General features: G+C 40.8%; 1 protein-coding gene across 10 annotated transcripts in view; it reads left to right on the top strand.

Annotated features, from left to right (window-relative positions):
- Window positions 1–27,576, top strand: part of greb1l (GREB1 like retinoic acid receptor coactivator) — a 250,753-nt gene that overhangs the window by 126,595 nt on the left and 96,582 nt on the right. For 7 of the 10 annotated variants that reach the window (XM_059979802.1, XM_059979787.1, XM_059979736.1 and 4 more), the window contains exons 3-5: window positions 11,740–11,899; window positions 20,040–20,246; window positions 25,187–25,363. In XM_059979802.1, coding sequence (XP_059835785.1) covers window positions 11,743–11,899; window positions 20,040–20,246; window positions 25,187–25,363 — 541 coding nt within the window. In that variant the 5' untranslated portion in view covers window positions 11,740–11,742. Of the gene's footprint in view, window positions 1–10,507; window positions 11,197–11,326; window positions 11,563–11,739; window positions 11,900–20,039; window positions 20,247–25,186; window positions 25,364–27,576 lie in introns of those variants that run through there. The other 3 variants (XM_059979745.1, XM_059979768.1, XM_059979777.1) reach the window with 2 other exon arrangements.

Below are 27,576 nucleotides of genomic sequence, written 5' to 3'. Positions count from 1 at the left end.
GAGTGAGGGTAACCAAGCCACTGACTGATGTGTTTTGCTACTTTGTCAAGCAAGCGAGCTTATAAAACCCAAAGAGTTTCATTAATGAGATCCAATTTGTCTTATTTTTTCATTAAAAGATAAAATATGCTTTTCATCTGAGGAGGCCTTGAAGTTTGAAGAATTATATTGCTTTCTTTTTGGTGTGCACAAACTACACAATCTTTGCAACATGGAAAATGAGATTTATAATTAAATATCTTGGGGAATATAAAATAATGTAAATTTTATAAAAATTATGTCCTTCCAGCATTTTATGAATTGTCATTTCAGGATTTTTTTTCTAATTAAATGAGCAAAATTTGAAAAATAATGACTGAAACATTTTCATATTCCAAAAATAATTCAAATATATCTACTGAAAAAAAATAATGAGATGCAGGCTTCCTAATAATTTTTTAAAAACAATGCTGGAATACTTATAAGTTAATTCCTCGAGTTGGACCATTTAGAGGCAGAAGCAGGCCTTTGTGTATGGAGAGTAATTAATTACTACAAGGTCCTCCTCTAGGGATATGGCACGTGTCAGAAGAAAGCTTTCTGCTTCATAGCATGGTCTTTAGTTCCAGCCAGTGTCTAACATTCGACAAACTGGGACATTTCAAAGAATGATTACGGCATCAGTGAGGTTTTAAATGCAACTGGAAAAAGAACCTTAGGATGATGATGATTATGAAATGTGCTGTTTTGAGCTGATGGATTGCACACTCATTTCCTGGTAGTCTATCCCTAGTAATGTTCGGAATTCCTCCGAGATCTGGAAGTGTTTACTTTACAAAAGAATCTGTGGTATGTCAAGGCATGGGGTGCTTGATGAGGTACTCTGGCAATTGAGTAAGACATTACTTTTAATGATGCCAAACCTGTAAATATATAGACTTCAAACTATATTGTGACTTAGAATAATGGCTGCATATAATAGAGATATCTGCAGATTCCAGTTTTGTTAGTTTAAAATATTTCTGCAGCCGGGTAGAAGGTTTGAATTTATATATTTTTTTAATTATTTACAGGTAGATTGTTAACAACCTGGAAGTATGGAACAATGCTGATCTTGTGAATGCTTTTTGAGGATTTTTTATGAATAAAAAGTAATTACTTCAAGAGTTGTTAGTGCTTCCCCAACATAACCTTGGATAAAAAGTAATCTACTTTGTTGAATTATCGGGAGTGGATTTTATTTCTGAATTTTAGGCTGAAAGCAAGAGTGATAGACTTTCAGTGTTGCTTCATTAGATTCATTTACTGAGTAGCTACGCATTGTATAGTGATCAATAACAGTCTGTGCTGAGTTTGCTGATCTCAGGCAGGGCAGTGGTAATAGTGGTGTAATTCTCTCTTTTCTCAAGGAGAAAAAGGGAAAATATACTTTCTGTTAGTTCAAATTTACAGTATCTGCAATTTATTTTTTTATTTATGTTTCTATGTTACAACTGCCAGTGATTGAATTCACCAGTGATTGGTTAGACTAAGAGGAGAGATTGAGTCACCTGGGACTATACTAGCTAGAATTCAGGAGACTGTGAGGAGATCATATGGAAATCTATAAAATTATGAAAGGGGTAGATAAGATAGAGGCAGGAAAGTTGGTTCCACTGATAGGTGAAACTAGAACTAGGGGACATAGCCTCAAGGTTATGGGAAACAGAGAAATGGCAGAAGAATTTAATGAGTACTTTAGATCTGTTTTCACTAAGGAAGACACAAGCAATCTCCCAGATGTATGGATGGGCCAAGGGCATAGGGCAACAGAGGAAATGAAACAGTTTGACATTAGGAAGGAAACGGTGATGAGTAGACTGATGGGACTGAAGGCTGACAAATCCCCAGGTCCAGATGGTCTGCATCCTAGGGTACTAAAGGAGGTGGCCCTGGAAATTGCAGATGCATTGGTAATCATTTTCCAATGGTCCTTAGATTCAGGATCTGTTCCTGAGGATTGGAGAATGGCTAATGCTATCCCACTTTTTAAGAAAGGAGGGAGGGAGAAAACAGAAAACTATCGACCTGTTAGCCTGACATTGGTGGTGGGGAAGATGCTAGAGACCATTATTAAGGATGAAATAGTGGCATTTCTAGATAGCAGTGATAGGATTGGGCCGAGCCAGCATGGATTTACCAAGGGTAAATCATGCTTGACTGATCTGTTGGAGTTTTTCGAGGATGTAACCAGGAAGTTAGACGGGGGAGATCCAGTGGATGTAGTGTACCTCGATTTTTAGAAGGCATTTGATAAGGTCCCACATAGGAGATTGGTGGGTAAAATCAAAGCTCAGGGCATTGAGGGGAAGACATTGACATGGATAGAAAACTGGTTGGCAGATAGAAAGCAAAGGGTAGTGGTGAATGGGTGTTTCTCGGAATGGCAGGTGGTGACTAGTGGGGTGCCACAGGGCTCGGTATTGGGACCACAGCTGTTTTCAATTTACATCAACGCTTTAGATGAAGGCATTGAGAATAACATCAGCAAATTTGCTGATGATACTAAGCTGGGTGGCAGTGTGACATATGATGAGGATATTAGGAGAATTCAGGGTGACTTGGATAGGCTGGGTGAGTGGGCAGATACTTGGCAGATGACGTTTAATGTGAATAAGTGTGAGGTTATCCACTTTGGGAGTAAGAACAGGAAGGCAGATTATTATCTGAACGGTGTAGAGTTAGGTAAGGGAGAAATACAAAGAGATCTAGGAGTCCTTGTTCATCAGTTACTGAAGGTGAATGAGCAAGTGCAGCAGGCAGTGAAGAAGGCTAATGGAATGTTGGCCTTTATTACAAAGGGAATTGAGTACAAGAGCAAAGAAATCCTCTTGCATTTGTACAGAGCCCTGGTGAGACCACACCTGGAGTATTGTGTACAGTTTTGGTCTCCAGGGTTAAGGAAGGACATCCTGGCTGTAGAGGAAGTGCAGCGTAAATTCACGAGGTTAATTCCTGGGATGTCTGGACTGTCTTACACAGAGAGGTTAGAGAGACTGGGTAGTACACGCTGGAATCAAGGAGATTGAGAGGGGATCTGATTGAAACATGTAAGATTATTAAGGGATTGGACAAGATAGAGGCAGGAAATATGTTCCAGATGCTGGGAGAGTCCAGTACCAGAGGGCATGGTTTGAGAATAAGGGGTAGGTCATTTAGGACAGAGTTAAGGAAAAACTTCTTCTCCCAGAGAGTTGTAGGGGTCTGGAATGCACTGCCTCGGAAGGTAGTGGAGGCCAGTTCTCTGGATGCTTTCAAGAAGGAGCTAGATAGGTATCTTATGTATAGGGGAATCAAGGGATATAGGGACAAGGCAGGAACCGGGTATTGATAGTCGATGATAAGCCATGATCTCAGAATGGTGGTGCAGGCTCGATGGGCCAAATGGTCTACTTCTGCACCTATTGTAAAAAATTAAAAAGGTTAGGTGGGAATAGATTTAGGATGGAGATGAGGAGGAACTGCTATTTCCAGAGGGTGGTGAATCTGTGGAATTTTCTGCAATGAATTCTCTGTAATGAAGCAGTGGTGACTACCTCATTAAGTATATGTAAGACTAGGTTGAATAGATTTTTGAAGAGTAACGGAATTAATGGTTATGGAGAAAGGCAGGCAGGTAGAGATGAGTCCATGGCCAAATCAGCAATGATTTTATTGAATGGCAGAGCAGACTTGATGGGTCAGATGGCCTACTCCTGCTCTTATTTCTTATATTCTTTTGAATTGAAAAGTGAGGAATATTTTGGGGGGGGGGGGTAAAAGTGATTTGGGAACATTGTAGAGCTGGAGGAGACTTTACAGTGAGGGAATTTGAAAATGACCTCTTGGTGGAAAGGAAGTCAATTCAGAACAGCACACAGAAAATGCTGGAGGAACTTGGCAGGTCAGGGGCAGCATCTATGGAAATGAATACACAGTCAATGTTTTGGTCCAATACACTTGTTCAGGACTGAAAAGGAAGGGGAGAGATGCCAGAATTTAAAGGTAGGGAAAGGGGAAAGATGGCAAGCTGAGTGATAGGTGAGGTCAGGTGAATAGGGCAGGGGGGTGAAGTAAGGAGCTGGGAGGCAAAGGGCAGGAGAAGAAGAAATCTGACAGATGAGGGGAAGAGGTAAGAGGCCAGAGTGGGGAATAGAAGAAAAGGGAAGGGGAATGGCAAAATAATACCAGAAGGAGAAATCATTGTTCATGCCATCATATTGGAGGTTACCTAGATGGAATATGAGGTGTTGCTACTCCACCCTGAGAGTGGCCTCATTGTGGCAGAAGAGGAGGTCATGAACCGATGTGTTAGAATGGGAATGGGGATAGGAATTAAAATGGTTGGCCATCGGGAAATTCTGCCTTTTGCAGATGGAGCAGAGGTACTCGACAAAGCAGTCCCCCATTGTATATTGGGTCTCACCAATATAGAGGAGACCACATCAAGATCACTGGACACCTGATTTAGCAGTATGAATGGCAGTTGCGGCAAATTAGGCCAAAACATAGTAGTATTTCAGATGAACTCTTTTATGGAGCTCGGAAGAAATGTCAGTCAGGAGAGTTCTGGATGGGGGAATTAAACAAAACAAAATGTACTAGTTCAAACAAGAGAAAATCTGCAGATGCTCGAAGTCCGAGCAAAACACACAAAATGCTGGAGGAACTCATCAGGCCAAGCAGCATCTATGGAAGAGAATACAGTCAACATTTTGGGCTGAGACCCTTCGTCAGGACTACAAGGAAAGATGAGAAGATAGAGGAAGGAGGTAGGGGGAGGGAAGGAAGACGATAAGTGAAACTGGGATGGGGAGGGATGAAATAAAGAGCTGGAAAGTTGTTAGGTGAAAGAAATAAAGGGCTGGAGAAGAGGGAAATCTGATAGAAGAAGGTAGAAAAGACCATGGAAGAAAGGGAAGGGGGAGGAGCACCAGAGGGAGGTGATGGGCAGTTAAGAAGATGAGGTAAGAGGGGGAAACTGGAATGGGAATGGTGAAGGAGGGTAAATTACTGGAAGTTCAAGAAATTGATGTTCATGCCATCAGGTTAGAGGCTACCCAGACAGAATATAAGGTGTTGCTCCACCAGCCAGTGTGTCCTCATTGTGGCAGTAGTGGAGGCCATGGAGTGACATGTCAGAGTAGGAAAGGGAGATGAAGTGTGTTGCCACCAGGAGATCCCGGTTTTCTCTGGAGGGTGGAATGCAGGTGCTGGGCAACGTGGTCTCCCAATCTACGTCAGGACTCATTGATGTATGGGAGGCCACACCTGGAGCATTGGATGCAGTTAATGACCCCAACAGACTCACAGGTGAAGTGTTGCCTCACCTGGAAGGACTGTTTGGGGCCCTGAATGGTAGTGAGGGAGGGGGTGTAGGGCAGTTGTGGTATGTGGAAGTACCAGGAGCGAGATCAGTGGGAAAGGTTAATGGATAAGGGAGTCACGTAGGGAGTGATCCCTGTGGAAAGTGGGGAGGTGGGAGGGAAGTGCTTGGTGCTGGGTACACACACTAGCTGTAGCTTTACTAGGATGCTGTATAATATCAGCATGATGTCTCTAATCTTGCACGTATGCCTAAGATGACATTCACAAAAATTCTGTTGGCACCTGGCATGCGGTGTCACCTATTGATTCTTCAAACCCCACCCATAATAAAAAGATTTTTCATACTGACAGATGAAACAGTGAATGATTTTTTACAATCTTAAGAGTAGTGATTTTCTTTTCACAGAAGATGTCTCATGCTGGCTTGGCACCAGCTAGACGGTTGTGAGAACATGTGATATTGGATCTTGCCATTTAAAACAACCAGCCTTCCTACTTTTTTCTTCCACAGTGGATGACTTTACATTTTTTCTACATGATAATCCATGCTGTTTGTCGCCCAACCATATCCTTCAGAAGGTCTCACTGCAATTCCTCATACTCTCCACCGCCAATTAGCTTTTATCATCACTAAACTACAATATACATAAGACTTGATGCTCTGATTAACATAAATGAAACAAGTTGAGACCAACTGCAGCTTCATCAATCCTTTTGGCTTTAATTTCAGGCATTCCTCAAGGTGGACTATGGCTTAGTTCTACTCAGATTCACTGGATTTTCAGTTCCCTGATGAAACAACCATGATAGAAACAGTAAATTCTTACACAGTTTGGTCAGGTGGTTCCCGACAAGGAAAGAGGGTGTTTAGTTTGTGAGATGGTGTACTCCTTATACAAATTTAATTAGTTTTATCTGTCACATGTACATTGGAACATCAAAACATACCGTGAAATGTGTCATTTTCCATCAGTGACCATCACAGTCCACAAGTTTCACTGCACTACCGGAGCCAACGTAGCATGTTCACACCTTACAAACCATAACTGTACATCCTTGGAATGTGTGAGAAAACCAGAACACCCAGAGGAAACCCACACAGTTAGAAACCTACTTATGCAGGGTTTTTTTTTCATACTCACAATGCATGGCCTTAAGTTTCTCAATACCACCTTGAATGTACCTTCTTCACTTTGAGTAGTCATGGGCAAAGAATTCCCAGGAATCAGTAGAGATCTTGAATTGTTTTGCACCAATCTTGAATCTCTTTGTAACATAAAAGGGAACTCTGCATCTTTTGTGTTGGGGGGTAAGTCCTTGTTCCAAATCTAATCTGGCAACACTCTCCTACTCTTTCAACATTACATCGGTAGCTGCATTGGAGCTGCACCCATACAGAACTTGTCAATTTCAACATCCTCACAACTAACTTCCACCCTGCTCTCAAATTGACTTGGATTATTTTCATCACCTATCACCCCTATTCTGATCTTCTGCTTCCATCTCAGGAGACAAGCTGTTAAGTGAATTTACTACAAACCACTGACCCTTACAGCTACCAAAACTATATCTCCTCCCACCTTTTCATTCCTTTCATTCTGTTTGCCTGTCTCCCCTGGATCTGTTCTACAGGTGAGGTCTTATTTCTGTCCCAGGACTTTGGAAATGTATCATTTTTCTTTAAACATATCTTCCCCTTTACTGTGGTTGATGGAGGCATCACCCTCATCTCCTTGATTTCCTGCAGTTCTGCTCAACCCCACCTCTGCCCAGATGTAACAGAGTTTGGGTTCCTTTGGCCTTTCTTTACCTTTCACCCTCGTAGCCTCTGAATCTAGAACATCACTTTGAATTTTCCAATTTCAGGTAATCTGTCTGCCCATCATCCAATACTTACTCACTGGGCCTCCTGTCTCCTCTCCCACAGGTTACATTTGCCCATCATCCATCCGTTATCTGATTCCATTAGCACCATCTTAATTATTCTTTATAAATATTCCTATTTATTACTGTCTTTATTTATCAAAGTCCAGAATCTGCAGGCCTTTGCCATCTTTATTACCTTGCAGCAGCCTCTGCCTCCACTTTTTCCTCCCCCAACCTGGCCGCATCTACCTATTGTCTCCCTGCTAGCCTAGGTCTGCCTGTTCCTGCACCCCCCCCCCCCCCAACCCCACCTAACTCTTTTCACTGATTGTTTCCACTCTCTGTTTTGGCCCAAAATGTCGACTATCCTGTTACCTCCACAGATGCTGCCTGATGCACTGAATTCCTCCAGCAGTTTCTTTATGTTCCAGGTTCCAGTGTTCACAGTTTCTTTGTTTCTATTCATCCCAATGTCCATTTGAGAAGTAGAAAGCAGGACAGCTGTAATAATACTGAGTGCAACAGAAGAAAATCTGCAGATGCTGGAAATCAAGGCAACACACACAAAATGCTGGAGGAACTCAGCAGGCCAGTCAGCATCTGTGGAAAAGAGTAAGCTGTTGACATTTTGGGCCCAGGCCCTTTATCGGTCCTGCTGAAGGGTTTTGGCCCAAAACTTTGACTGTACTCTTTTCCACAGATGCTGCCTGGCCTGCTGAGTTCCTCCAGCATTTTGTGTGTGTTGCTGTATGTCATTTGGTTCCATGACAACTGTAATCCAAATGCAGAAACCTTAGACGAATATCTAATGAGCAAGATTGTAATTGTTAGCCTGAAAACAAATCTTTTGCATTGAAAGTGCTGCAGCATTGGAGAATTTTATGTCTCCTCTCCTGAACAGTATGGGAAAGCCACCAGCTACAAATTCTCCTCTGAGTCACAACAGCCTTTTTTGGAAATATATTGCTATTCTATCATCTTTGCTGGGTTAAAACAATCTACAAAATGCACTAGGAGGATCATCAAATTTTAAAAACTCCATTTATGTGATGTGGTTGTTGGCGACTAAACCAGCATTTAGCACTCATTCCTAATTGCCCTATTAGTGGTGAATCAGAATCAAAATCAGGTTTATTATCACAGGCGTGTGATGTGAAACTTGTTACCTTAGCAGCATCAATTCAATGCAATATATAATACAGAAGAAAAAAATAATAACAACAGTAATAAATAATTAGATCAATTACAGCATATGTCTATTGAAAAGATTAAAAATCATGCAAAAAACAGGAATATTATATATTAAAAAAGTTAGGTAGTGTTCAAGAGTTCAATGTCCATTTAGAAATTGGATGGCAGATGGGAAGAAGCTGTTTCTGAATCACTGAGTGTGTGCCTTCAGGCTTCTGTACCTCCTACCTGATGGTAACAGTGAGAAAAGGGCATGCCCTGGGTGCTGGAGGTCCTTGATAATGGACGCTATCTTTCTGAGACACCGCTCCTTGAAGATGTCCTGGGTATTTTGTAGGCCAGTACCCCAGATGCAGCTAACTAAATTTACAACCCTCTGCAGCTTCTTTTGGTCCTGTGCAGTAGTCCCCTCCCCCCCAAAGCAGACAGTGATGCAACCTGTCTATTTGTTGACATACAAAATCTCTTCAAATTCCTAATGAAGTATTGTTGCTGTCTTACCTTCTTATTAACTGCATCGATATGTTGGGACCAGGTTAGATTGTCAGCGACCTTGACACCCGGGATCTTGAAACTGCTCACTCTCTCCACTTCTGATCCCTCTGAGGATTGGTGTGTGTTCCTTCATCTTGCCCTTCCTGAACTCCACAGTCAACTCTTTCGTCTTACTCATGTTGAGTGCCAGGTTGTTGCTGTGGCACCATTCCACTAGTTGGCATATCTCATTCCTGTATGTCCTCTTGTCACCAACAATGTTTGTATCACCAGCAAATTTATAGATGGTACTTGAGCTATGCCTAGCCACATAATCATGAGTATATAGAGAGTAGAGCAGCGGGCTAAGCACACAACCCTGAGGTTCACTGGTGTTGATCGTCAGTCAGGAGACGTTATCACCAATCCGCACAGATTGTGATCTTTCGGTTAAAAAGTCGAAGATCCATTTGCAGAGGGAGCTACAGAGGCCCAAATTCTGCAACTTCTCAATCAGAATTATAGGAATGATGGTATTAAATGTTGAGCTATAGTCAATGAACTGCATCCTGACATAGGTGTTTATGTTGTCCAGGTCGTCTAAAGCCGTGTGGAGAGCCATTGAGATTGCATTTGTCGTTGACCTATTGTGGCGATAGGAAAATAGCAATTAGTCCAGGTCCTTGCTGAGGCATGAGTTCAGTCTAGTCATGACCAACATCCTAAAGCATTTCATCACTGTAGATGTGAGTGCTATCAGGCAATAGTCATTAAGACAGCTCACATTATTCTTAGTGAGCCACCTACTGTACATAAACTGTTGGAGTCCTTCTGAGGAATTTACTCCCATAGTGATATTGAGAGTGGACTTAGACCCAGTGGTTACTATAGCTTAAGAAGACAACTCACCACTATATGGAAGTAGGAGGTTCATTAAATGCTGACCTTGCTGTTGCTGAAATTTTTTGTGTTAATTAAAAAAACATGGCTGAGGCTGTTAACATTATAAATTACAACAATGGTAACAGAGGTATTGCCCAAATATGACAATATCTGTCTTTAAAAGTTCATACTAGTGGTTGATGATCTCATAAAGACTTGGTTGCCATACAGTGACCTGTTGCTTTGAGGCCAGGCTAGAGGTTGAACACTGGAAGAAGAGGTCTCATTATGAGTCAATTTTCTTTCTTTCTGAGGCCGAAGAGCCGATCCGGGCTTCATAAATTAAGTGCAAAATTACAAAAAAAACTGACTTTTTTCCAAATTGTCACCTGACTAAAATTCTAATCCATTTGCAACACTGTGTTCACCTCACTGGGCTGATCAATTTTAACAGCAGAGCTCACTGTTTTGATTTCTTGTTTGGGAATTTTAATAATGCAGCATTGGATTTTTAAGTGAAGGCGGAGGAAGTGGTAAAAATTCCATACTTGATACTCCATTGCAATGTGGTAAAATATTGTTCCTCACCTTCTCTCATCGACATATTGATATTAGCTGGAGTTAGATTTCATAGAAATTAGTTGCTTTTGGAGGCTTTTCTTGCTGTCTACATTTCATTTGACAGATATGGCAAGTTGGCATTAGAAGGGAACCAATTTTGTCTTTACTTGAATGGCATGTGTATAGCAGATTGCAATGAGTTTCCAGATTTGGTTTGGTTCTGACTTTCTGCTAATGATTAGCTATCCAAGTGTTTGCAGCTTTAAAACTCTGCCTAAGTAACTAACACTTAGTACAAAACAACTTAGAAAAATAGAGACAAATAAAAAAAATTGACTACTCATCAATAGAAACAAAATACAGGGTGAGAACCCCTTACCTGAATTTTTTTGTGCACTGACATAACGCCACAAATGGTAACTTCCCACAAAGCACTGGGAAGGTTTGCAGGTGATGCACAAGTCTCTGCACACCACCGACAGTTCTATGAAGTGACCTCACATATATAATCATCAGAAGTTAATGAAAAATCGAAAAGCACTGCATAAAATGAAAATGCAGATCTCAATCTTATTTTAAAAGAGTGGATTCGTCAGCATTGCTTAACAATATGATGTTCATGACACAAGCAAAGATCTATCACGACGAACTGAAAATTGAAGTTAATTGTGAGTATTCAGTAGGCTGGTTTATTAAATTTTTAAAGATTTGTGGTGAAAAAGCATCTTCTGATCACGAAGGGGCAGATAAATTCATTGATGGCTTTGCCAAGGTTGTTGCTGACGAAAATTTAACATGCTGAATGAGAACATCACTACATATGTGTAGCACATCAATTCAGAGTCGGAAATGATGGCGATGCCAAAGAGCCACTAACTGTCCACCTGGGCAGCCAAGGTAGTGATGGCTTACCTTTCTGATGATTCAATGTACACATTATTGCTTCAATTTACACGATTTTGCTACACAAAATTATTTAAACTATTATTTAAAACTATCCCCCCCCCCCCCATCGTTGTTGCTGTAGAATGGATAGCTGTTTGAAATCGATGGCGGATATGAAGCGGTCGTTCAACTCTGACTGTCTGCGGAGGACCCAACTCCATCACCTCAGACTGTGCTGCACACCAGCTGTACACAAGCTGTATAATGTAATTGGATTTCGTGTTTAGTCTTGGGTCCCATCCCCAAAGTATTTCATTATATAGATGCAAATATTCTAAAATACAAAACCTGAAACACTTCTGGCCCCAAGCATTTCAGGTAAGGGGTGCTCAACCTTACATTCAAAGTTTTTTTGGATGATGTACATTATAAAAAAAATCATGCATTCTCCTAAACCGTGGTGTTCTAAGTATCCCCAGTATTTATAGTCAGAATACTGATAATCAGCTTATTAATTTGTTTGTTATTCATTAGGCTGCCTTTCCTCACTTTCAGACCATGGGAAATTCATATGCTGGACAAATGAAATCTGCACGTTTTGAAGAGGCTCTTCACAATTCAATAGAAGCGTCACTTCGATCCAACAGTATTTCTCCTCAACCAATCTTCTCTCAACTCTACCTTGAGTCAGATCAACCACCTCTGTCCCCTGAAGGTCAGGATTACCTCAGTTTGATTTTATGGCTCATTGTTTTGATTTTTAATCACTGTATTCTGCTCACAGACTTGCCTCATTGGCTTTCTATGTAAAATTCTGATAGTAAATACTTGAATGCTTGTCAGAATGGTCAATTACTTGCCCCAGTAATTGATCATGTTTGTGGGGGAAGGGGTGGGGTAGGATTGGTGATTGTGCTTTTATGTGTACATTTGAGGCATCAGCAAAATTGGCTGAACATTGGGTGGTGTGATTGAATGAATGAAGCAACAATGTTATTTTTTGTCACCATATTTTTATCAGGCAAGGCCAGACTTTGAAAGGAAGACTGATGAATGACAGCTTTGACAATGTGTTACATCCATTTCAACCTTTTTCGGTTGACTCAATTTATCCTGAATTCACATTTTAATAGGAATAGCCGGAGCACTGTAGATAGACAATTTGCGAATTCAGTCCTTTCCTTTTTTAAGATGTTTATGATGTTAATACAAAAGACAGTATGACATATCTATGCAACCATGTATCAGTCCTTTGCAAGTTATTTTGATTCTATCTAATTACTTTGGTAGACTTTTGCTACAACACACAGTATTTCATTTGGACAACTTCATCATGGATTTGGGGAGCAAAGAATTTTAAAGATTAAACTTTGAATTTGTTCTTAAATTCAAACAATTCATTTTGAATTCAGTGGCTAAAGATCTGTGATGCATTTGATGCAGATGGGTAACAGTCAGGTGACCCTTCAAGAGAGGGCTATTGTATTTTATTTATCTCCTCTGATTTACTTGCCCCATCCCTGTGCCATCCCAGTTATTTCCAAATTTACTAAATGGGGCTGATAACAAGCATGTTTGTGATTTGCCACTTCTGTGACTCAAATTTCCAGATCATGGGCACAGTTAATGGATGTTAGAAGCTATAGTTAGCTACCTTTAAGTCATTTCAGCTAACACTGTTAGTTCAAGTCCAAGATTGTCTTGGGCATAATTACCATGAAAGTTAACTTTTTGCCACAGCAGCACAGCACGTTACAAACATGACAAAAACAAAGTGTAATAAGAGAGCTGTAATGAGAAAATCCAAAGGCAAAATCACAAACATAGTACTGGAAATGGAATTCCTATGATTGAGCACTGAGTGCTCAGCACGAGGCCTTTAAGTAAAGACTTTCCATGAAGGAATGTGGCAGGCAATACTTGGCAGTCTGAGTCTTAATGGCGCAGTGGCAGCTGACCATTCTCTGAGGAACTGGAATGCCGATACTTGGATGCCTACCTCTGTACAGTCAGGACTATGACAATAAACTATGCATAACTTGCGCAACAAAAGAAACATAACAACATTAGTGCAAGTTAAAGAAGAGAGAAAAGAAATTTTTTGTGAGGGCATGTCAGGTTTTTGAGATCCATTCAAGAACCTTAATACAGTGGGGAAGAAGCTGTTATAGAACTTGGTGTGGCCCTTCAGGCTCAGGTACCTCCTCTCCAATGGCAGCAACGAGAAAATAGCATGCCCCACTTTGTGGGAATTCTTTCTTTTTTTCTTTTCCAATATTTTTATTAATTTACATATAAGAATACAGAGTATAAGAAAACAAGAAATATATCAATACATTCTAAATCGCATATAAAGACTCCTTACCCTATATTCATACAGATTAATTCATAACTTTGAAATATAGTAATTTTATTATATAAAAAAAATCTAACCCACTACCAAGACCGAAGCTGATTAGTAAAGTAAAAAAGGAAAAAAAAAATTTAGTCATCATCTGTGCTTTAACAGCAAATGAAAGGTTTTGAAAATGATTCAGAAAAGATCCCCACAATGTTTGAAAGTCTTGACCAGATTCAGACATTGATCATCGAATCTTCTCTAAATTTAAACATGACTTCACATCACATAACCTGTGGGCGTGAGTGGGGGAGGGGGGCACATCTTTCCATATAAGCAAGAGTGTCCTTCTGGCCATAAGAGAAATAAAAGCCAAAATGTGCAAGTCAGATGACTCCAAAGTAATATCCTTTCCTCCAGCAATACCAAATAAAGTGGCCAAAGGATTAGGCTTAAAGTTTACTTTGAAAAGTATCAAGAAAGTTTAAAATACTACTTTCCAATATTTTCCAAGACTCGGGCATGACAAAAACATATGAATGAGTGAAGCTTCTTCATTATTACATTTATCACAATACAGAGATATAGCTATATAAAAATGAAAGAACTTATCCTTGGTCATATGGACCCTATGGACCGCTTTAAATTGTAGGAGAGAGTGGCGGGCACATAACAATGAACTGTTAACCAATTTAAGAATTTCATTACAAGCTTCCTCAGAAACTGAAGTCTGTGTTGCCTCTTGTAGATGTCATCAGTGGTGGGGAGAACTGTACCCAGTAAGGAACCGGCTGAGTCCATCACTCACCATAGTCTCTTGCGTTCTTGCGTATTGGAGATTCCATACCAGGTTGCGATACAATTGGTCCAAAATCCTTTCCATAGTACATGTGTAAAGGTTTGTCTGAGACGCCAAAGACGTGCTGTATCTCCTTAAACTTCTAAGAATGTAGAGATGCTGGCATGCCTTCTTTATGGTTACATCTATGTGCTGAGCTCAAGATATATCCTCTAAGATATTGATATGACACCCTTTCATCCAAGCCAGGTCCTATATGAGAAGCTTGAAGCTCCAGTCCATGCATATTCCCAGGTAATAGCAGGTTGAGTACTGTCATGACACAAACTTGGACACAATGTCAGCAAAACCAAGGAATTGATGATGTTGGTTTTCAGGAAGGGGAAGTTATTGTTATGACAGCACTCAACCTGCTATTGGCTAGATGGACTGGAGCTTCAAGTATCTCAGATAGGACCTGGCTTGGATGAAAGATCAGATCATCCAAAGACATATATAGTCAGTGGTAGCTAAAAATATATACAGAGTAATTTGAAGCAATTCAGTCTTTCATTTAGTTAATTTGCTGTCTTTCATGACTAAGTGTATCTGTTTACTGACAACTTCAATAAATGAAAAAACCAGGGATTCTGCATATGCTGATAGGGGAGCAGATGCAAAATGCTGGAATAAGCTTGTGGCCTTTCCCCTTCCCCTCGGTCTTCTTCTGGCTTCTAGCCCTTTCCTTTCCAGTCCGCATGAAGGGTCTCAGCCGGAAACATTGACTCTTTATTCCTCTCCACAGATGGCTGATCTTCTGACTTCCTTCAATAAATGAACCAGTGATGTCTTGGAGCTCAATCTAAAAGTGTTCATGATGACTGTTGTCTGAATACCACAGCTGGACAACTGAAGCTGGGGTGATCTGCATTCTGGAATGTAGAAAGTACAGGGTGAACTGTTTGCCATTAGCTTTGCAGATCAGCTTCATTCCAGCAGTAAGTCTGTTGGAAGCAAGATGTGAAATTGTAGAAGGATAATGCTTTAGTGAGCTTGAAAAAGGGATTTGTCATTGTTGGTTCTTGTATTTCTTCTAATGTTGTCATGTAATGAGCATGTCTCCTTCTGAATAGTCCTGCATCACTTAGCTGGGCCAAAGCCTCCAATCACAAAGTTTGATCCAATAGATATGCACAGAGGCAGCAAACAGTAGAGTTAATGCTGGCAGTTGTAATAACAAGGTGGGAGCAGATGACACATTTGACTTGCTTCATGTTAAACAGGCAGAGGCTAACTGGCCATTGTGGCCCCAGTGTTATTCAGCTGTTTCCCCACTGCGCCATATTGCAATAGTGCTCAGCATTGCCATCTCCAGTTCAGGGCCTGCAACTGCAGTGATTCAGACAGCTCCATTAATGGCCAGAATTATAGAGACTAACCGCCGATGAGCTCCCCTATTCAGCACAGCTACACTGCATCTAGTCAGTAATGAGCTAGACGTTAGATGTCGTTGCACCAGCCTTTCAAATAGTTTGCAACCAGGTTTGAAAGGTTAAATTCAATTAATTGAGTTTATTAGTTTTCTTTATTTCACTAAATCTTTTAATTCATTTAACTATTTATTATCTAACATTTTAAACCATTTTTGTATTATTTAAATTCTTCTGAATAGTTTGTAATTGTTTCTGCTCATTGGGGACATTCAAGAGCAGCTCACTAGACAATGACACCAGTGAGTCCTTGCAGTGTGAAGCTCAGAGGTTATTTATGAATGGCTTCACTTACTGGGATTGAGAAATATTTCTGCAGGAATAATGCTGAGAGTGACTTGTTAGGGGTAGGTGGGATTGTGCACAATCTGGTCCATCAAGTAGGTGATAGGGCACAAATTTAGGGCTCCTAAATTATGAAAGTGGCAAAATCCACACTTCTAAATTTGTATGGAATGTTGGCAAAATGAACTAAAATCTACTAGATTTACCACAGTGAGAAATGCTTAGGGCTTGTTAGTGAAAGACCACTGAAGATATTTACCCTGTTGCAATGAGCAAGGTAGGTCAGGTCACAATAGAAAATAATTCACAATTTGTGATATTTCTTCCCCATAGGGTATGAGTACTACTCCAGTCACCAATTTCGGTTTTGTAATGTAAAGTTTTATATACTTTAACTTCAAGGGAAGTAATGTTTATTTAGATATGAGCATCTGCAGGAATCATTAGGGCAATTAATAGTTTTAACTGTGAGAAATTATTTACCGTGGTCTGAAAATCTCTAGCAAGCATGGAATGAAGCCACGAAGATATGAATGAAGAGCAAAGTTCCATTTTGCACTGTGGGTGATAATTGATTGGAATGGATTGCCTAGGGAGACACTTGAAAGTGATGTTATTGGTAACTCCAATAGGGATTTTGTGAGAAAATCGATGATAGGGACGGATATTAAAGTATGTGCTGACTTTGTACTTGAATATGAACTAATAAGTTTTTTTGTGTTGAACTTTTCTGTATTCTTTTCTAAATTTCCAAAACATGAAGTATTTGTGAACTGACAAGAAAGATGTGAGGGGTTGGGGTGGTCTGAGGTGCCCCACAGATTAATTCTTGGTCGATAATGGAGCCCTGGTTGGAACACAATAGTATTTTATTTTTTGATTAGTGTAATTAACCACCATTCAAATTGAGTTGTTCAAACAAATACCAAGTTAGTGCTAGAGGCTGGCACTAATCGAATGTGTTTTCCTCCTTGAGATTTTGATGTAATGTAGGAGGCTCTTTGCCTCACTGATGTCTCTCAAAACATCTCAGACCCATTTTTCTACTCATTCCCCTGTCCCCTATGGTCATCTGACTTCTCCCCTGCTTTGCCTGGCATCTACCTAGGAGTTACATACAGCAACCATCCAGCGCCGTTTTGGGATGTGTTGCGAAGCGTTAGAGCCCCAGGGAAGTTCATCAGCCATGGAGAGAATGTGCAAACTCCACGCAGACAGTACCTAAGGTTAGGCTTGAACGAAGACTGCTGCAGCTGCGCGCCAGGAGCATGTGTGCCGCGCCACCATGCCATGAGTACAAAATAGTTCTGCATCCAATAAATTAAACTGACAACAGACATATTCTGAAATGCTTCCTGGTGCCATTATGAATAAAATATTCATTCTTGACAATAACTATCTAATGTCTTGTATGAATGGTATTCAAAGTAGGTCATTCACCTATGGGTCACTTCATAAGTTGTTGCCTTTGAGGTACACCATTAGGTGTATCATGGGTCCTTTGTTGAGATCTTTCAGTCTTCTTGGAATATGAAAGTCTGTGGCATATCTAAGTTACTGGGTTTCTTCCACAAAAAATTTCAAATATCGATTCCACTACAAAGAATGCTGCTTGCATTTGCAGAGTGCCATCTACATCTCTCACTTCCTCAGTCTACTTGCTCTCCTGGCTCCTCTTAAAGAGTGCTCTGTAAACTTAACTCACTTAACACTTTCAGCTGACCTTGAAACTTTTCCGCTCGCATCTGAGAAGATGGACATTTTAATTAAAATATGAATCCTATTTATGATTGCCTCTGAGGATCGATAAGATTTGCCTAATAATGTTCCCACCAGTTGAGTCGTGAATGCTTGGTGATGATGAGACCCAGGAACAATCAGATTTTGTTATACAGGTTTCCTCCGCTATTCGAAGGTAGAGTGTTCCTATGAAACGGTTCGTAAGCTGGAATGTCATAAAGTGAAGAACCAATTACCATTTATTTATATGGGAAAAATTTGTGAGCGTTCGCAGACCCAAAAAATAACCTACCAAATCATGCCAAATAACACATAAAACCTAAAATATAGTAAAAGCAGGAATGATCTGATAAATACACAGCCTATATACTGTAGGAATACTTTTCTACAATTATTGCAACACTGCCCACCGCAGTGAAAATCTCACACAAGCGCTCCTGGTAGAAAGACTTGGCGCAAGCGCTCTTGGCAGAAGCACTCTTTCCAGTAACCTTTAAGCTATGAAGCTACCAAATAATACATAAAAATACACAGCCTGTTTAAAGTAGAAATAATGTACTCCCAGTGTAGTTTCACTTACTGGAATTGGGAAGACAGTGAGCACACTGATGATGGTGTGTTAGGCTGAGTCATCTGAGGTTGGGGTGGTGGGAGGTCGAGGAGACTGGGGTGTCATCTCGTTGTCGTCTGTTTCCATCAGGGCAGGCAGGTCACCTTCTTCTATGTCTCCCTGCCTCAATGTCTCAATTATTCATTGTGAATCCATATACAAGTCTAGTTTAGAAGTATAAAACTGTCATTCAGTCCAGTTTTTTCACAATCTTCTGTGCTACGTGATTGAATTCTTTCAAAAGGAGAGGATGTGTTAAATAATTGTGTATTTGGCCCACAATTTGCTCATTTACAGAAACTTTGTCTAGGCCACATGCAGCAATATCAAATGTGTTTAGTGCTGTTGATATTGCTTTGCAAAATTTATCTCCTTGTATGAGGCCTGCAAACATTTGAGGCCTTAGATACCGGGGCAGATTTTAAGTTGGTGGGGAGGAGTGGAGGAGGGAATGGAGAATTCTGAATTGTGTGAAACCCAACCTGAAGCCACAAACATTTTCACTTCGGAGTTTAAAGGAGTTCGGATTGTATGGGTGCAGTCCGTACAAATGTACAGACTGCCTCCAATTTATTAGGTACACCTGCTTATTAATACAAATATCTAATCAGCCAATCATGTGCCAGCAGCTCAATGCATTAAAGCATGCAGACATGGTCAAGAGGTACATTTGATGTTTAGACCAAACATCAGAATGGGGAAGAAATGTGATCTAAGTGACTTTGACCGTGGAATGATTATTGCTACCGGACGGGGTGGGTGGGTATCTCGAAAACTGCTGACCTCTTGGAATTTCCACGCAGAACTGTCTTTAGAGTTTTCGTGTGAAAAACAAAGACACCCAGTGAATGGCTGTGCTGTAGGCGAAAATACCTTGTAAGTGACACAGGTCAGAGAATAACAGCCAGCCTGATTCAAGGAAGGGCAAATAACTGTACATTACAACAGTGGTGTGCAGACAAGGTTCAATGTCTGAATGCACAACACATTGGACCTTGAAGTGGATGGGCTGCAGCAGCAGAAGACGACACCATGTTCCACACTTGTACTGAATAAAGTGGCCACTGAGTGTATAACCTTTTTTTGACAAGTGGACTAGCAATTAAAATACTAGTTTGGCAGCGTTGTTCAATTTTTAGCATTTTAACAGTTTTAACTTTGATTGTTGTGGGCTTAGTTTGTTTGGGAATTGCTTCTTAAGGAAACTGAGAAAGATGAGATCCAGCACTGGGGTGTTATTTTTACATGAGTTATGGGCCATGAACTGCTGGAATATATCTGCCACTTCTCCTTAATTTGATTTGATGTGAATCACCGCTGATCCACGATCTAAATTCTCCTTATCTTTAAGACCACTGCAATTCCTGTCTGTTGCTCTGTCTGTCCTGTGCCTATGTCCTCCAGTGCAGATTTGCTAGCCGGCTGCCAGCTTGGAAACAGTAGAGAACAAATCAGTCACTGCCAGGAAATGCAGCAGGGCCACGGACCCAAATACCCAATTTCCCTGTGACATTTGGCTCTTTATTGTGTTTGTCTTTACATGACCTTCTGAGGTATCAGCAATACAAATGTGAGCTGTCTTAAAATAAAACCTGAAGTTTGTTTTTGAAACAGATGTCAAACCAAAGATAGAGGACCTTGATAAGGAAATTGAAGTCCATCGTTATACACAGAGTAGCTCTTCTGGATTCCCTGCTATACAAGTCAGCAATGGATTGGATAATGAGGAGGAGGAGGAAGAAGAGGAAATGTCAGAGTCAAACAGCCCACCTATTTCCTACATTCAGAAACATGTTCCAGAGGGATCCTGTACAACTGATGGTTTGTATAGTCTGTCTTCTGACATGCAGTATCTGGCAAAAGTGACACTGCCAGAATGTTACTTAAGTGTTGATGCAGACAGGTAGTGCTTTTTCCCAGTGACAATCATGAATCATTTGAGACTACTATTACTTCAATTGCTCACTCAGTAGTCACCTAAACAATTAATCCTGGAGACGCAGGTATGGAATGGCTGCTACATTGTGCTGTTGCAAGGGTGATGCCTCATGATGACCAATACTGGTAAATTATTAATCTCACCTGCATCATTAAGAAGCTGATTCAGGTGGAATCAATAGGCTTTCCACAGGATCAGTGAGAATTATCACAAGTCATTTAATGAAAATTTCTTAGGATCAGAATAGGAATTCCATGGAAATAGGACAAATGCCACTTTAACTGTACAGATACTCTCCAGGTTTCAATAGAGTTCCATTCCTGTGATCTGTTTGTAAGTCAGACAGTGCGCAGGTCATAAATACCGTGGCAGAAAATGCTTGCTGACTGGAAGCAGACAAACCCATCCCACTGGTCTCCCTAGTTGGGAGTTTGTAATCTGGAGAAGACCTGTGTAGTGTCATTTCTAGGGACACTCTGATGAATAACTTTCTGGAAAATATGCTGAGAAACAGATCTTGGGTTTGCATTATGTTAGTGGAGTGGCGCAGCAAAATAAAAATACTGTTGCCATATTTCCTCAATTTCAGGTAGAGAAATAATTCAAAGTCGAATCATTTTCTTGAAATAAAGATGCTGTTTATGATGTTTGCTCAAGGACACTGCCACTTTCCCAATTATCTGGGTAGGCCCATTATCTCAGCCTGTTCCTGCCCCATTGAACATACTTCGACTCCATTATTTACCCCTTTGGTTCAGTCCCTTCCCACCTATATTCATAACACTTCTCAAGCTCTCAAACTCCTCACTATCATTTAATACCCTGGCCCTGACTGCCTCATTTTCACTGTGAATTTTCAGTCCCTATACACTTGTATCCCCCTTCTGGAATGCCTTAAAGATCTCTGCTTCTTTCTCAACAAAAGATGCAACCAGGTTTCCTCCATCACTGCCCTCCTCTGTTTGGTAGAACTGATCCTCACACTCAACAAAATCTCCTTTGGCTTCTCCTACTTCCTGCAGACTTGAGGGGTATCCGTGGGCTCCCGCGTGGGCCCCAGCTGTGCCTGCCTTTCCGTTGACAACATAGAACTGTCCGTGTTCCGAGCCAGTACCTGTGACCATTAGGGTAATTCTAAGGAATTTTTTTGACTCGGGTTTGTTTCTGTGGTCTATCCTTCCTGTCTCATCACGGTTCAGGCTTTCAGCATCTTTCTTGGGTTTGGTTCTTGCTTTTGACAATTGTTTTTCATATTTAAAGCAAGGACCATCCACCAGAACTCATTTAATTTAAGCTCAGAGATTTCAGTTTTAGTTAGTCCACCCAGTGTTTGGATACTGGGACCTCCTGTCGGACAATAATCCCAACACCCTCATTTGTCATAAACATGCCATTTTGCTAATTCTTGGGAAATATTTAGATAGGTATTGATCTGAAAATCAGTATTAGCAAAGAATTTGATGAACCTGAATAATTTGGCTGTCATCATTTGCAAATTGAATTAAATATCCCAACAGCATAGCAAAGTGGTGCGGTTCTTTTAGTTTTTAGCTTACTGTCTTGTGTAACTGGATGATGAAAGCTCGCAGTGGTGGGTTGTCTCCCACGCAATCTACAACTCATCATCAATAGCAAGAGAGTACTGTCATCTTCCAAAAACTTCTGAGCTGCAGAATAATTTTTAGGACAGTATATTTTAATGAATCATGCATATTACTCCATAATTATTAAAGGGTAATTTGCAAGGGAATGGGACCCGGAGCGATAGAGCAGTGAAAGAAGTGCATGGAGTAAAGCCAGATCTAACATATAGAGAGGCTTTGAGGAAAGAGAAGCAGAATAAAGGGTGTAAAGGTAGTAAGGTAGAAGGGCTAAAGTGTGTGTACTTCAATGCAAGAAGCATCAGGAACAAAGGTGATGAACTGGGAGCTTGCATGCATACATGGAATTATGATGTAGGGGCCATTGCAGAGACTTGGCTGGCACCAGGGCAGGAATGGATTCTTAATATTCCTGGATTTCAGTGCTTTAAAAGGGATAGAGAGGGGGGGTAGGGGAGGACAGGTGGCATTACTGGTCAGTGATGCTATTACAGCTACAGAAAGGGTGGGTAATGTAGCAGGATCCTCTTTTGAGTCAGTATGGGTGGAAGTCAGGAACAGGCAGGGAGCAGTTACTCTATTGGGGGTATTCTATAGGCCCCCGGGTAGCAGCAGAGATACCGAGGAGCAGATTGGGAGGCAGATTTTGGAAAGGTGCAAAAATCACAGGGTTGTTATTCTGGGTGACTTCAACTTCCCTAATATTGATTGGCACTTGATTAGTTCCAAGGGTTTAGATGGGGCAGAGTTTGTTAAGTGTGTCCAGGACAGATTCTTGTCACAGTATGTTGACAGGCTGACTGGGGGAATGCCATACTAGATCTAGTATTAGGTAACAAACCGGGTTAGGTCACAGATCTAGTGGGGGAGCATCTGGGGAACTGTGATCACCGCTCCCTGGCCTTTAGCATTATCATGGAAAAATATAGAATCAGAGAGGGCAGGAAAATTTTTAATTGGGGAAGGGCAAATTATGAGGCTATAAGGCTAGAAACTTGCGGGTGTGAATTGGGATGATGTTTTTGCAGGGAAATGTACTATGGACATGTGGTCGATGTTTAAGGATCTCTTGAAGGATGTTAGGGATAAATTTGTCCCAGTGAGGAAGATAAAGAATTGTTGGGTGAAGGAACCATGGGTGACAAGTGAGGTGGAAAATCTAGTCAGGTGGAAGAAGGCAGCATACATGAGGTTTAGGAAGCAAGGATCAGATGGGTCTATTGAGGAAATAGGGTAGCAAGAAAGCTTAAGAAGTGGCTGAGAAGAGCAAGAAGGGGGCATGAGAAGACCTTGGCGAGTAGGGTAAAGGAAAACCCCAAGGCATTCTTCTATTATGTGAAGAACAAAAAGGATGACAGGAATGAAGGTAGGACCAATTAGAGATAAAAGTGGGAAGATGTGCCTGGAGGCTGGGGAAGTGAGCAAGGTCCTCAATGAATACTTCTCTTCGGTATTCACCAATGAGAGGGAACTTGATGACGGTGAGGACAATATGAGTGAGGTTGATGTTCTCGAGCATGTTGATAGTAAGGGAGAGGAGGTGTTGGAGTTGTTAAAATACATTAGGACGGATAAGTCCCCAGGGCCCAACGGAATATTCCCCAGGCTGTTCCACGAGGCGAGAGAAGAGATCGCTGAGCCTCTGGCTAGGATCTTTATGTCCTCATTGTCCACGGGAATGGTACCGGAGGATTGGAGGGAGGCGAATGTTGTCCCCTTGTTCAAAAAAGGTAGTAGGGATAGTCCAGGTAATTATAGACCAGTGAGCCTTACATCTGTGGTGGGAAAGCTGTTGGAAAAGATTCTTAGAGATAGGATCTATGGGCATTTAGAGAATTATGGTCTGATTAGGGACAGTCAGCATGGCTTTGTGAAGGGCAGATCGTGTCTAACAAGCCTGATAGAGTTCTTTGAGGAGGTAACCAGGCATATAGATGGGGGTAATGCAGTGGATGTGATCTACATAGATTTTAGCAAGGCATTTGACAAGATTCCACACAGTAGGCTTATTCAGAAAGTCAGAAGGCATGGGATCCAGGGAAGTTTGGTCAGGTGGATTCAGAATTGGCTTGCCTGCAGAAGGCAGAGGGTTGTGGTGGAGGGAGCACATCCAGATTGGAGGGTTGTGACTAGTGGTGTCCCACAAAGATCTGTTCTGGGACCTCTACTTTTTGTGACTTTTATTAACGAACTGGATGTGGGGGTAGAAAGGTGGGTTGGCAAGTTTGCAGACAACACAAAGGTTGGTAGTGGTGTAGATGGCGTAGAGGATTGTCGAAGATTGCAGAGAGACATTGATAGCATGCCGAAGTGGGCTGAGAAGTGGCAGATGGAGTTCAACCCGGAGAAGTGTGAGGTGGTACACTTTGGAAGGACAAACTCCAAGGCAGAGTACAAAGTAAATGGCAGGTAGTGTGGAGGAGCAGAAAGATCTGGGGGTACATGTCCACAGATCCCTGAAAGTTGCCTCAAAGGTAGATAGGGTAGTTAAGAAAGCTTATGGGGTGTTAGCTTTCATAAGTCGAGGGATAGAGTTTAACAGTTGCGATGTAATGATGCAGCTCTATAAAATTCTGGTTAGGCCACACTTGGAGAACTGTGTCCAGTTCTGGTTGCCTCACTATAAGAAGGATGTGGAAGCATTGGAAAAGGTACAGAGGAGATTTACCAGGATGCTGCCTGGTTTAGAGAGTTTGGATTATGATCAGAGATTAAGGGAGCTAGGGCTTTACTCTTTGGACAGAAGGAAGATGAGAGGAGACATGATAGAGGTGTGCAAGATATTAAGAGGAATAGATAGAATGGATCGCCAGCGCCTCTTCCCCAGGGCAGCACTGCTCAGTACAAGAGGACATGGCTTTAAGGTAAGAGGAGGGAAGTTCAAGGGGGATATTAGAGGAAGGTTTTTTACTCAGAGTGTGGTTGGTTCGTGGAATGCACTGCCTGATTCAGAGGTGGAGGCAGATACACTAGTGAAGTTTAAGAGACTACTAGACAGGTATATGGAGGAATTTAAGGTGGGGGGTTATATGGAAGGCAGGGTTTGAGGGTCGGCACAACATTGTGGGCCGAAGGGCCTGTAATGTGCTGTGCTATTTTATGTTCTATTATCTGAAATTAAACCTTTGATTTCATTTGGTAAGTAACCTATCTTAATTTTATATTGCTTATGTTATTTTGTACCATTTTTCAAGTAGACACATCTTTTTGGTTTGGTTTAGGTTTCTGTCAGGCCGGCAAAGACCTGCGCTTGGTATCACTCTCCACAGAACAAATTGATATTCCGCCAGGTTTTGTTCTGGTAGGAGCCAAGTCTCCAAATCTTCCTGAGCACATTCTGATTTGTGCAGTAGATAAACGATTCCTGCCAGATGACAATGGAAAGAATGCACTTTTAGGTAAGGAATATCTTGTTTTTAACAATTGTTTATTAGTAATATGACAGTGCAATCATCAGTAAAACAAAGATTATTTTACAGATAATTGCAAAAACAAAAATTATCAGTCAAAGATTTCTCCATCTGAACATTGTGTCTTTTGCATTTGGGTAATGGTCCACAAAACAATGATACCATAGTCCATCAATGTTCACTTGTTTAAAAAATTTATGAAGATTTTGCCAAAATTTTGTTCTGGTTATTACGGTTTTTAAGTTCGATGAGGAATATTCCCATCATTACACCAAACCCCTCCACCACTCTCCACTCTCCCCCTTCACCTAATATTGGTGCTCCACTATACCATGCCAGATATTTGAGTTTGATTTTCATTTTGAATTTGTCTTTTATGTTATAATATTTAGATTAGACAAGTTGAAGGACTAAGCGGTCTTTTTGAAATCTGGTTCTCACTGGTAGAGCTTTTATAACTGATGGTCGAGCTATTTTGAGACTTTGGTAGTTGAGGAGGAATTAAGCAAAATCTTTAGAATTCAAGTTAGATGTTTGAAGTTAGAGGATTGAATTTATTTCCTTTAGAAAGTAAAGAGATCTTAAATATATAGACATATGGTAAATTTATAGATATGCCATTTTGTTTTGACTAGGGACAAAAAGTTTTTTCCAAACATATTTTGTGGGTGGGAGAGTAAAGAAAAAAGAACAAGACACTGTTAGAATAAGATGCAATGCGAACATGGATGATTTTCAGTTAGATGTTACTCACTGTACATATTAAACAAAGAAATCCTAGTTAGTCTTGTTCCTGCTGAATACGTCTGCACAATACTTAACAGTAACAGTGCAAGATAGAAATGATATGATTCCCCTCAATGAGCATCTGAAACCTGAGCAAGTGGGACAGACAGCTGAGCATCCTCTTTACTAATCAAATTGGACAATTTTTTCATGAAGGTTGTCCTCCTTTAAGAAAGCAAAACAAACAGTTTAGTTTCCATTCAGTAAGCTTTAAAAAAATTAAGCCTGAAAATCATGATCTATGAATATTTTTATCCTATAAATGAAATATGTATTTAGATGACACCTGTTATGATCTGAAAATATGTTAAAGTGCTTTGCAGTTAATAAAATACCTTTGAAATGCAAATACTGTTGTAGCTTCACCATTCAAGTAAAACACAAGAGTAATTGCCATTTAAAAAATTATTGCTGGAAAATGTCAAGACTTAGAAAGCTAAACATGAGGGATAAGGAGAAACCAAGAGTGCTTGCTGTAGTTGCAAGAAAAGGTTTGTGAAGCCTTTGTAATTAGCTGGTTTTCTGCATTAATTACTCATAAAATGTGGTCTGATCTTCATCTAAGTCATAATAATAGACAAACACAATCTGCTTAAACTAATAACACACAAACAATTCTACTACTTGTCAATACTGAGTACACCATTTAAACAATTTGGAGTCGAGGTGTTGCAATCAATGAGATGAGATAGGAAGTGAGGGCTGTAGAGGTGCCCTGCCCTATAAAAAAGACACACAGAATCAGGTTACTGACAGAGCCTGTGCTTCTCAGGAAAGATCTCTTTATGTGCACCATGCCTCAACCAAAATAACTTTTAGAGGATCTTAGAAGAAGAATGCATGAAGCTGGAAAAGGCTACAAAAGCATTTCTAAAGATCTGTGTGTTCACCTGTCCACAGTAAGAGGAACAGTCCCCAAATGAAGGAGATTCAGTACTCTTTCTCCTCTCCCTAGGAGTGAGTGTCCTGCAAAGATCATAGCAAGAACACAATATGCTGTGCTGAAGGAGGTGGAAAGGAACCCAAGGGTAAAAGACCTGCAGAAATCTCTAGAACTTGTTCTCTGTTCATGTGTCCAGTATAAGAAAAGCACTGAACAAGAATGGTGTTCATGAAAGGACACTACAGAGGAAATCACTGCTTTCCAAAAAAACATTGCGGCACATCTCAGGTCTCCTCAGGTCCTCCTTAGCCCTCTTAGGTCCACCACCAGCTCCTTAGTCTTTTTCACATTAAGCTGCAGATGATTCTGCTCACACCACGTGACAAAGTTTCCCACCGTAGCCCTGTACTCAGCCTCATCTCCCTTGCTGATGCATCCAACTACGGCAGAGTCATCAGAAATCTTCTGAAGATGGCAAGACTCTGTGCAGTAGTTGAAGTCCGAGGTGTAGATGGTGAAGAGAAAGGGAGAC

The sequence above is a fragment of the Hypanus sabinus genome, chromosome 1 (assembly GCF_030144855.1).
Source record: "Hypanus sabinus isolate sHypSab1 chromosome 1, sHypSab1.hap1, whole genome shotgun sequence".
In the NCBI taxonomy this organism is placed as follows: domain Eukaryota; kingdom Metazoa; phylum Chordata; class Chondrichthyes; order Myliobatiformes; family Dasyatidae; genus Hypanus; species Hypanus sabinus.
This window is presented reverse-complemented; position numbering and strand designations above follow the sequence as displayed.